The sequence below is a fragment of the Orycteropus afer genome, unplaced genomic scaffold (genome assembly GCF_000298275.1).
Source record: "Orycteropus afer afer isolate SDZICR_OR568_19922 unplaced genomic scaffold, OryAfe1.0 scaffold00034, whole genome shotgun sequence".
In the NCBI taxonomy this organism is placed as follows: Eukaryota; Metazoa; Chordata; class Mammalia; order Tubulidentata; family Orycteropodidae; genus Orycteropus; species Orycteropus afer.
The window spans coordinates 17,124,507-17,135,857 of NW_006921621.1; the positions used below are offsets into that span (position 1 = coordinate 17,124,507).

Consider the following 11,351-nt stretch of genomic DNA (forward strand, 5'->3'; position numbering starts at 1 on the left):
AAAATGTATGTGAACTGCTGTATGGAAAGTGAATTTGCTCTGTAAACTTTCACCCAAATCACAATAGTAATAATAATAATTTGAAACTCTATGAAACATATTTCTACTCTGACACACACAGGGTCACCATGAGTTGGAGTTGAAACTATGGCATCTGGTAGAGATAATGGGGCAGGAGATGATGAGGCAGAAGGGAAAGACAATGAAGAACAGAAGCAAGAAGCAGGGATGTCCCATCTTCTCTTGTTCCTGCTCCAGGTTCCTTGTTCCAGTCTGGTATGAGAGTCATAACCAGAAATCAGTGCAGCTTACACTATGGGTATGTCCTGAACACTTGCTGAATGAAGAAATACTGACGATAATTTCTCTAACTGCCCCATTTGGCCTTGAAAGCCTCTGAAGCCACCCTAAATAGCTTTGACTTCAGCCATTGGCATCTCAGCCCCACCATCAGCATAAGCACTCCCAACACTGTCATCTTTGCCACCATCAACACCACCCTGAGCACCACCATCATAGTTACTGACCCCATCATTCCTCAGACACACCTAATACCATCTCTTATCAGTGGGTTTGGGGTGCCGGGAACCAGGACATGAGTCAGACCTCTGAATGCATCACCTAGGGACCAGAGGGTCTCAGTGATTTCCCCAGAGGACATCTGGTAATGCCTGGAGACATTTTTGGTTGCGGCTGGCATCTAGTGGGTAGAGGCCAAGGATGCTGTTAACCATTCTGTAGTGCACAGGACAACAAAGAATTATCAATTATCTGGCCTGAAATAGTGCTGAGGTTGAAAAATCCTGCCTATAGATCCTATGTCCCTCTCCTTGGTTCTAGCTTTCTTTGACCCTCATTCCAAAGATGGCTACATCACACCTCTAGTTCCTGCACAAAAAGTAATCCTTGCCATTCCATCTTAATGGCATCTTTGTTCTCTCTTATCACTTACACCTCATGGCCTCTACTATCTGGCATGAAAAAGTCAATAAGGTGAAAAGTATGTGGAAAAACATACAGGAACAATGGATACATGGAGTACAGGGTACATTGAGGTTGTGGTCATGCCTGCCCAGGGCAAGGAGGTGGGGACTGGGTGAGTCCCTGGGGTATAAAGGAAGAAGGACTGCTCAGGCTGTCACTCCAGTGCCATTGCAGGACTTGGAGTGGCTTTTCCTCTGTGTTGAGCTTGGAATCAGCATCATGAAGTGGATCGTGGTGGCCTTGGTCTGCTTCCAGGTCTTGGAGGCAGCAGTAATCAAGTAAGTCTGGGACCTGGCTGGTGCAAGGAGCCTGGGCCAGAGACCAAAGCCCTGTGAGGCAGCAGCTTGGCTAGGGGATGCCCCACTCATCTCTCCTCTGGAATTTCTGATAGGGGCATGGCAGAGTCCCCTTGCTGGTGTTGGATGGGACTCAGAGATGGGAGGAGACACAGGCCTTGCCCTGGGGAAACTTCCAGTCAAAAGGAGAGGCACAGCCCCTGCCCCCATCTGAAGAGAAAAGATGTATCCAAACTAAGAGATCCAAAGCCAAAGGGGTGACTACTGTCATGCCTGATTGATGGGTGTGGTTTCTTCCCACAGAAAAGAGCAATTATTTCGGGATATGAATATGCTTTCTGAAAATATCCTTAACTCTAACTCCCTAACAAGTTACTGTCAAGTTGATTCTGACTCATGGTCACCCCATATGGGTCAGAGTAGAACTGCTCCATAGAGTTTTCAATGGCTGATTCTTCACAAGTAGGCCTTCACCAGTCCTCTCTTCCTAGATGTCTCTTGTTGTTGTTGTTATGTGCCATCAAGTTGGACCCTACTCACAGCGACCACTCCTTGGATTTCTGAGGCAGTATCACTACGGAAGTAGGTTGTCCAACTTTCCTTCCAAGGAGTGGCTGGTGGGTTTGAACCACCAGCCTTCTGGTTAGCAGTCAAGTGCCTTAGGCACTACACTACCAGAGCTCCTTAGATTCCTCTAGGTAGGTTCAAACAACCAATCTTTTGGCTCATAGTCAAGAGTCCGTAAACATTTGCACCACCCAGACTAAAAAAAAAAAACAAACTCACTGCTGTCGAGTCAATTGCGATTCATAGTGACCCCTCCTTTGGTTTCCGAGGTGGTATCTCTATGGAAGTAGATTGCCCCATCTTCCTTCCAGAGACTCCTTAAAAAAAAAAAAATCCTTAAAAACCAAAACCAAATCCACTGCCATCAAGTCAATTCTGACTCATAGCGACCCTATGAGACAGAGTAGAACTGTCCAGTAGGGTTTCCAAAGCTGTAAATCTTTAGAGAAGCAGACTACCTCATCTTTCTCCCATAGAGTGGCTGATGGGTTCCAATGGCCCAGGTTTTTGGTTAGCAGCCAAATGCTTTAACCACAGCCCCACCAGAATGCCTTAAAAAAAAAAAAAAAAAAAAAAAAAGTCCTTAGAGGCCAAAAATTTAATTGGCCACTCTGGCAGATCTTCTAAGCGTCTAAGCAGAAACACCAGTTAATGTAAATTTCTGTATGCTGAGGTGTCAAAAGAAAGGAAGTGAGGCCACCAACTCTGGTGGAGTAAGTGGCCTGGCTCATAGGGCATCAGGAAGGCTCCTAGCTGGCCGTGCTACCTGTTATTCCACCATAAAAGAGAAATTTCTTAGGCTAAGACAAATCTCCCCTCAGAAACTTCTTTCAATGTGCAAATTCTGTAGTGGTAGTTAGCATTGAGCTATTATCAGTGTTCACTTCTCATGGTGAATGGGTTTAGTGAGAATTTCTGGAGGACTCCAGATACTGAGGTAATGGGGATTTAGATGGAGAATAAGTGAAAGGAGCCGAAAATTTGAGGCCTGGAGGGTGGGACCAGAAAGGCAACAGTCAGGTCTGAGGGGAGGGGAGGGGTGGCTATGCACACAGTGATATGGGCAGAAACCCATACTTCCTAAGTCCCAACTCTAGAGCTGATCTGGGCTCAAGACCACCCAGGTCAGCTTCCCCATGGAAGTGCACTGGTCAGCCCCAGGCTGTACAATTAATGGCAGAGGCAGAACTGGTACTATGTCCCTGAGATCCCGTATAGTGCTGGTTTCCCATACTCTACTCTGTCACATCCAGCCAGGTGCCCACAATAAGAGGAGACTCCCTTTGAGGTGAAAGCTGCCATCTCTGGAAACCTTTCAGAAAATGCACATACTTGAGAAGGACAATGCCTCTCTCCTGCCTAGAGAGGCTTGTATGGGATATTTGAGATCAGAGACCCAGGTGCTGGGAGGCCTCTGGAGCTAGGTGCTAGGTGGGGGGATGTATAGGTAGAGATAATTGTGTTCTGAATCATAGAGCAATCCCTTAGAAAGGGTTTGAAAGAGAAGGAGTAGGAGAGGGGGAAAAGGAGAGAGGCAGAGGAGAAGAGACAAAGACATAAAGACAGAGAAACAGACTAAGACAAGGAGAGAAACAAAGAGAGAGACACACAGACACACACGCGACAGACACCAGGAGACAGAGTGGCAGAGAGGCTGAGGAACATAGTTAGAGATAGAGAGACAGAGATAAGACTGGGGCTCTTAGAAGCACTGTAGGAAAGAGAATGGGCCCTGCCTGACACTCAGCCCCTCTGCAGAGTTCCCCTGAAGAAAATGAAGTCCATCCGTGATATCATGAAGGAGAAAGGCTTACTGGAGACCTTTCTGAAGACCCACAAGTATGACCCTGCCCAGAAGTACCACTTCAGTGATTTCAGTGTGGCCTATGAGCCCATGGCCTACATGGATGTAAGTGCTAATCCTCTCCCTGTTTGCAAAGTCTAGAAGCCAGCTCCTGGCAGTGGGTGGCACCCCTCCTTGATGCCCCTCACTATCCTTGTGGCCTGTTATGTTTCTCAGACCTGCTAGCCTGGACTTCATTGCCTGTGGGTTACTGTTAAGGCAGAGAGTGGGGAGGGGCCCATGCTGACCCATCAGCCAAGGCCACAGAGACCTTTGCAGCTGCCCTGCGCAGGCAGAGACTGAAGGGCTGGTGTGGAGACTCAGGCCCTGCTTCTCGTGTGGGCTGTAGGATAGCGGGTGGTCCCTTTTCTGTTGTGCCCATGGAACAGTCTGAGCTCAATGTTCCCCTGGATCCTTCCAGAGCTAACAGCATACTTATGCTCTCCCCTGTCCAGGCTTCCTACTTTGGAGAAATCAGCATTGGGACTCCACCCCAGAACTTCCTAGTCCTCTTTGACACTGGCTCCTCCAACCTGTGGGTGCCCTCTGTCTACTGCCAGAGCCAGGCCTGCAGTGAGTGCTGGGCTGGACAGGGAGGGGTAACAGGTGGGGCAGGAGACTGACCTCATGAGGCTGGGACCTCATGAGGGATTCCTGAGGGCATCATCAGCCCTGGAGAAAGCCGAGGATGTATCCAAGATCACATGGTATGCCTGAGGCAGAGGGGAAGAGGTTCTGCCTTGTAGCTGGTGGCCCCTTTGCCTTCCCTGCTCACCAATATGTATCCTTAATTTACTCCACTCCATCCAACCCATTTTATTCCCTTCAACTCCATTCTGTTCACTCTGGGCAAGAGTATTCCATCCCATGTGAATAATTTCCACTCCATTCCATCTCACTCAATCCTAGAACATTCTACTCCACACCACTCCACTATTTACTAAGTTCTCATTGAGTGTCTCAAGGGATATTAGAGGAAAATAGGATGTGGTTCCCGTTCTGCAGTCATATTGGAAGACAGGTGATGTTCACTTCCTTAAGATTGCATTGTTGGTGGTGTTGTTGTTATGTGCCATCGAGTCGGCCGACTCATAGCAACCCCTCCTTGGGTTGCCGGGGCAGTATCACTACAGAAGTAGATTGCCCAACCTTCCTCCCGAGGAGTGGCTGGTGGATTGCATTGGTCCCTTCTAAATGCTTGGAATTTCGGTCCCAGTGCCTCCGGTCCAATGGGTTTCTTGTTGATCCCACCTGATGCTATCTCAGGATCCTAGTATGACCAGCTGAGGAGACCAAACAAAAACCAAATTCACTGCTGTTGAGTTGGAGCCTACTCATAGTGACCCCTCCTTGGGTTTCCGAGGCAGTATCACTACAGAAGCAAATTGCCCAACCTTCCTTCCGAGGAGTGGCTGTGGATGTGATCCACCAGCCTTGTGGTTAGCAATCAAATGCCTTAGGCAGTATGCCACCAGGAGGGAAATGCTGGGATGGTCCAGAGGTTCATTCATTCCTTTATCTGACGAGTAATTATTTGTCAGGCCCCCTGCTGGGGGTCAGGGATATGAAGATAGAGTCTCTGTAATTCTGCCCACAGGGAGGTCAAAGCCCTGGGAAGCCCAAGATGCTATAAGTAAGAGTGAATGGGCTTTGAGGTCAAGGCTGGCCAGCTCCCGTGGACCTTCCAATGCAGGGAGCCTCAGCTGGCTACCCCCTGACTTGCTGAGGCCCCAGGATGTGAGCATAGGCTGAGGGACAGAGCTGGGAAGCCCACTATTCACCAGCTTGACCTTCCTCTGTTGTCTTCCCTCCCCAACCCCTACAGCTGGCCACTCCCGATTCAACCCCAGCCAATCTTCCACGTACTCCACCAATGGGCAGACCTTCTCCTTGCAGTATGGCAGTGGTAGCCTCACCGGCTTCTTTGGCTATGATACTCTGACTGTGAGTGGACACTACCTCCCGCTCCCACCCCAGGATGTGGGGAATGTAGCCTGGGGCTCGGACTGGGTTCTAACCAGGATGTCTGAGTCTATTGAGATTTGCATGGAAACCTGAAAATTGACAGGAAAACTCAGGACAGGAAGTCAGTACAACAGACATTCATTTACTCACTGAACATTCATTAGGGCCATCCTGTGTCCTGCTGGGGATATCATGATGAATGAGACAGATTTGTCCTTATTCTTAGAGTTTAGAGCTGAGAGTTCAGAAAAGAAGATAGGAGGATGTCGATATTGCTTGGAAGAGAAGGTGGCTTTTGCAAGATTTGTCAGGAAGAAGAGAGGGGATGAAGAACGAAGGCTTGGCGGGGGGGGGGGGCCCTGTAGAGTCTGAGGAAGTGGGTGGAGTCAACTTTGTCGCCTCCCTTCCTCTCTGTCCCCTCCAGGTCCAGAGCATCCAGGTCCCCAACCAGGAGTTCGGCCTCAGTGAGACTGAGCCGGGTACCAACTTTGTCTATGCTCAGTTTGATGGCATCATGGGCATGGCCTACCCTGCCCTGGCTGTAGGTGGTGCCACCACAGCCCTGCAAGGCATGCTGCAGGAGAACGCCCTCAACAGCCCTGTCTTCAGCTTCTACCTCAGCAAGTAAGGAACCGCCCAGCCTGTCCCGAGTTCACAGCCCACACTCCCTGCCACCCTGGACAAAGGAAGCTTCACGCTTTGTGGTTTGAGGGCCTCCCAGTGCCTTCCCTTCTGAGCTCCGCCCTCACCCCACCCCCTAATTCTATCTCCAGTCTACTCCCACTTGGCCAGGACAGAATCTCTCCCCTTCTGGCTGCTGGTTTGTTTACCTCTTGCCCAGGGCCCCAGTTAGAACACATCCTTCTGTCCACATGTTTCTACCTATACACCTCTTTTGTATAGTAATCTATTGCTTCATCTCCTTTGATCTATTGTTCTAGCTAGGCCCTGGAGTCTTCTGGTCTAGGTCCACTGTTAACTCCTAACAAATTATCATCACCAGCAAACACAAGCAAACAAAGTCCTTTAGTGCCAATGGGCTCTGAGCCTGGCTGCCTGGAAGGGGTAGGCAGCTGAGGACTGATTTTCCTACTTTCCACTGATGTTATTGTAAGGTGCTGTGGAGTCATTTTTCAATTCATAGTTATCCCTTGTGACAGAGTAGAACTGTTCTTTAGGGTTTTCTCGGCTGCAACCTTTATAGGAACAGATCACCAGGTTGTTCTCCTGCAGTGCAGAGTCACTGGGTGGGTTTGAACCACCAACCTTTTGCTTTGCAGCCAAGTGCCTAAATGTGTGTTGCCAGGGCTCCTTTAGCATCTACTATCTGTGGCTTAATCACTTGAATTTGACTCTCCACAATATTACCTATTAATGTTGCTATTTACTCTGCTTTTTTTTTTTTTTTTTTCAACAAAGATTCTGAGTGTCCCAACCACAACCCACTGCTGTTGATTCTGACTCATAGGGACCTTTTGGGTAGAACTGCCCCATAGGGTTTCCAAGACTGTAAATCTTTATGGAAGCAGACTGCCTCATCTTTCTCTTGTGGAGTGACTGGTGGGTTTGAACCACCAGTCTTTTGGTTAGCAGCCAAATACATTAACCACTATGCCACCACTCCTTCCAACTCTGAGTGTAGCCTTTAAAAACTCTGCCCAGTTCCACATTCAGATTCTCTTATCAGGGAAGACTTCTGAAAAGCCCACAGAATGTTCCTCTCTCTCCTCTACCAAGGCCCTATCTTCCTCCAGATCCTAGGAAAAAAGTAACAAGCTGGGCCCGGAGTGGAGCTCCCAGTGACATGTTCCACCAGTGGCATGAAGTGGGAGGCAGGGGACAGCTGAATGTGGGCAGGATGGGGAGGCCTGACAACCAGGGAGTCCTTCAGAGGCAGGACTCTGTGAGGCAGCATCATTTGGTACCTGAGGCACTAGGAATTTGAGGAGCCCAGACAGGGAGCTCCTTCCAAAGAAGAGACATAGCCCTGCCCTCAGTATCTCCAGTCTGAGGAGAAACACAGCCATGCCCTCAGAGAGCCCGAGTCTGAGGGGGAGATGCAGCTCTCCCTCAGAGAGCCCCAATCTGGAGTCAGGGACAGTTTCTGTGAGCAGACTCCAATTCATGGTGACCCCATGAGTATCAGAGTAGAACGGTGCTCCATAGGGTTTTCAATGACTGATTTTTCAGAAGTAGGTTTCCAGTTCTTTCTTCCAAAGCAGTTCTGAGTGATCTCAAACTTCTGACCTTTTGGTTAGCAGCACGTGCTTTAACTGTCTGCACCATTTAGGGACTCTGGAACCAGGGCAGGAGCTCTCTCTCACTCTGCGCAGTAGGGAAGTCCTTCTCCAGGGCTACTTGCTGACCCACTCTTCCTTTTGTCTCTTGCAGCCAACAAAGCTCTCAGAATGGAGGAGCAGTCATCTTTGGGGGTGTAGACAACAGTCTGTATACCGGCCAGATCTATTGGGCCCCTGTCACCCAGGAGCTCTACTGGCAGATTGGCATTGAGGAGTGAGTCTGTGGTGGGGTTCCTGGGGATGTGGGCATTTCCTTGGAGCAGGCTTTGAGGCACCCTGTGTCAAACACACATCCAGGCAATGCTGATGGGTGGGGAGCAGAGGACCCACCCCTACCCCAAAACCACACCTGCCCTTTGGTGAAGTGTCAAGACCCTGCTCAGACTAAAGAAGAGAGGTGGGATGGGGACAACATAAGGACAACTTGGAATCCTTCAGGACTATAGCCCCTGTAGTCCAACTCCATGGACTTTCAGACTGGAAATTAGTGCGTGCTGGGGGACTAATTTGTTCCAAGCGCTTATAGTGAATCAGTAGACCTGCTTTCAATGTTTTGAGAACTCTCCTTGGAACTTTTTAGAAAGAAGATCCCATGGCAATTCATGCAACCTTGGGTAGATTCTGGTGTGATGTGAGGCAGGGGAATGGTAGGATTGACCTTGCAGAGTACCTACCTTCTTGAGGTACACTGAGATTCTGTGATGGTAGCTATCTTTTCCTCAGCTGCCCTGAGCTGGTGGGGTGCTGAGGCCACTCCCCTCCTCACCATTCAGGTTCCTCATTGGTGGCCAGGCCTCTGGCTGGTGCTCCCAGGGTTGCCAGGCCATTGTGGACACAGGCACCTCTCTGCTCACCGTACCCCAGCAGTACCTGAGTGCCCTTGTGCAGGCCACAGGGGCCCAGCAGGACCAGTATGGACAGGTGGGTCTGATAGAGGTGTCCCCTTCCCCAGGAGAAAATGGAGTTTCTCCAGGGAGCATAGAAACAAATTAATTCTTGGGCTTCCACGCCTCTGGCTACCCCATGCACTGGAAATGTGGGCACCTGAGAAGACTGAGGTGGGGGAAGGGCTGGGAGCTGGAGACTGGTTCAGATGAGGTTTGTGCTAAGGGGACATGGAGTGGTTACTGAAACCAAACAAACCAAACCTGCTGCCTTTGACTCAATTCCAACTCATCGCAACTCTATAGGACAGAGTAGAATTCTCCAGTAGAGTTTCTAAGGCTGTCATGTTTAAGGAAACACACTGCCTCAGATTTCTCCTACAGAGCAGCTGGTGGGTTTGAACCCCTGACATTTTTCTTAGCAGCCTAATTCTCTAACCACTTTGCCACCAGAGCTCCTTGGGGAGGTTACTACTAGGCAACCATTTTTTCTGAGCTGCAGTTATTCAGAGGAAACAGATCAAATGCTTGCCAGGCTTTGGGATAAGAACAAAATGACTAAAAAGTGGGCATAGCAAGTGAGCAACAAGGGACACCTTTTCATTCCCCACCTCCCTCACTTCTATTGACCCCCCTGCCCCTCTTTCCTGTACCCAGCAAAAAGTTTCCCTAATTAACACATTTCCACTTAGTCTCTCCTAAAGACTACTCTCCCTAAAGATCTGTGTGTTTCAGAAGACACATGCAGAGAAAAAAACCTAAACCAAACCCACTACTATCAAATTGATTCCAACTCATAGCAACCCCCATTGGGTTTTCAAGGTGGTAAATAATCACAGAAGTAGATTGCCTCTTTTTCCTTCCACTACACCATCAAGGCTTCTTTGCAGAGAAAAAGCAGAGAGAGTTAATCTTTCATGGGGAAAATTCAGGCAAAAGCAATGTTTTCACAGTGGGAGGGATGTTCAGGTCTCCCTAGGTCCCTCTCACTGCCTGTGCATCCATGTGTGTAACGCCCACACTGTTTACACAGGACTTTCCCTTGTCAATGCACCTTCTTTTCCAAAGGCAAGTCTTGGGGATCAGCTCTGGGCTCAGTCCTGGGACCATAGTGGGGTACTCTCAGGTGGGAATTAGCTAACCTGACTCCCGTTCCTCTCTGCAGTATGCTGTGAGCTGTAATAGCATCCAGAGCCTGCCCACCTTCACCTTCATCATTAATGGAGTGCAGTTCCCTCTGCCACCCTCATCTTACGTCCTCAGCGTGAGTTGTGGTCTCTCCCTGCAGGCTGAACCAGCAGGAGTACAGTGGGGGTGGGAGGAAGGGGTGGGGAGCCAGAACTGCTTAGCTCCGCCCCCCACCTTGTGCGTTTTCCTCCTCCTTGTAGCATTGATTTATTTTCCCCACTAATTGATTCTAAACCCTCTTCTCTAGAATGAGGTTGTGAAAATGATGTGTTATCTGTTATTACTCACTGCCATCCAGTCAATTTCCACTCATAGTGATCCCCATAGGGTTTCCAAGGCTGTAAATCTTTACAGAAATAGATTGCCCCATCTTCTTCCTGCAGAGCAGCTGGTGGTTTTGAACTGCTAACCTTCTGGTTAGCAGCCAAATGCCTTACCCACTATGTCACCAGAGCTCCTTATGTTATTAATCATTAGTGGGGAGAGGCACTGGGCTCTATGAGCTAGCTATTGTGTGAAGCACTTTGCCAATGCTATCTCATTTGATGTTTAGAACATTCAATGAGGGAGATAGTTATTTCTATTTCACAAAGGAAAACGTGTAGATTCAGAGAGGTTTAAGTACCTGAGTCAAGGTTGCACAGCTAGTCAGGGTGAAATCATGTTGGTCTGCCTCTAAGGCTTAACCACCAGGCAGACCTGCTTTGGGAGGGGGGTCTGAGAGAGAAGGTTCCCATCACAGTGACAGGGGACCCTGCAGAAGACCACTGCAGCCTGCATTCACCCGTTCCAGAAATCCCTCCCAGCAGCCCCTGCTCTGGTGGCTCAGCTGATCTGTGAGCCCTGAAGGGTAAAGTCCCTGACTCACTCATCTCTGCATCTGTGTCCCTGACCTGGGGCTCTGGGCTGAGCAGTGCCCAGCCCTTGCAGGAATGAGTGAATGAGTTCTGTCTTTCTCTGTTGAGCAGAATAACGGCTACTGCACGTTGGGAGTCATGCCCACTTACCTGCCTTCCCAGAACGGCCAACCCCTGTGGATCCTTGGGGACGTCTTCCTCAGGTCCTACTACTCTGTCTACGACATGGGCAACAACAGGGTGGGCTTCGCCACTGCCGCCTAGATTCACTGTCTGGACTTTCTTCTTCCTCTTGGCCCCTCACCCTGTGGGGGTGGGGCTCTCTGTGCCTCTTCTCTGGATTCAGCCTTCCTTTTCTGGACTCTGGACTTTCTCTAACAATAAATAGTTCTTCTCCATGTTGGCTAACCTGTTGTTTTTGGAGGGGGGATTAAGGCTTGATCTCAGGGAATGGGGACTGTGAGGGG

General features: G+C 49.4%; 1 protein-coding gene and 1 non-coding gene across 2 annotated transcripts; one reads left to right on the forward strand and one right to left on the reverse strand.

Moving 5' to 3' along the window:
- The first annotated feature begins 1,203 nt into the window (after positions 1 to 1,203).
- PGC (progastricsin) lies at positions 1,204 to 11,148 on the forward strand. The gene is made up of 9 exons (XM_007936264.1): positions 1,204 to 1,262; positions 3,606 to 3,756; positions 4,146 to 4,263; positions 5,516 to 5,634; positions 6,080 to 6,279; positions 8,047 to 8,169; positions 8,729 to 8,876; positions 10,005 to 10,103; positions 10,996 to 11,148. Exons 1-9 carry the CDS (start codon positions 1,204 to 1,206, stop codon positions 11,146 to 11,148), a joined length of 1,170 nt encoding a protein of 389 aa, XP_007934455.1.
- Positions 7,205 to 7,279, reverse strand: TRNAS-GCU. Its single transcript has one exon. It is a non-coding gene; the product is annotated as a tRNA-Ser (tRNA).
- Positions 11,149 to 11,351: the final 203 nt, after the last annotated feature.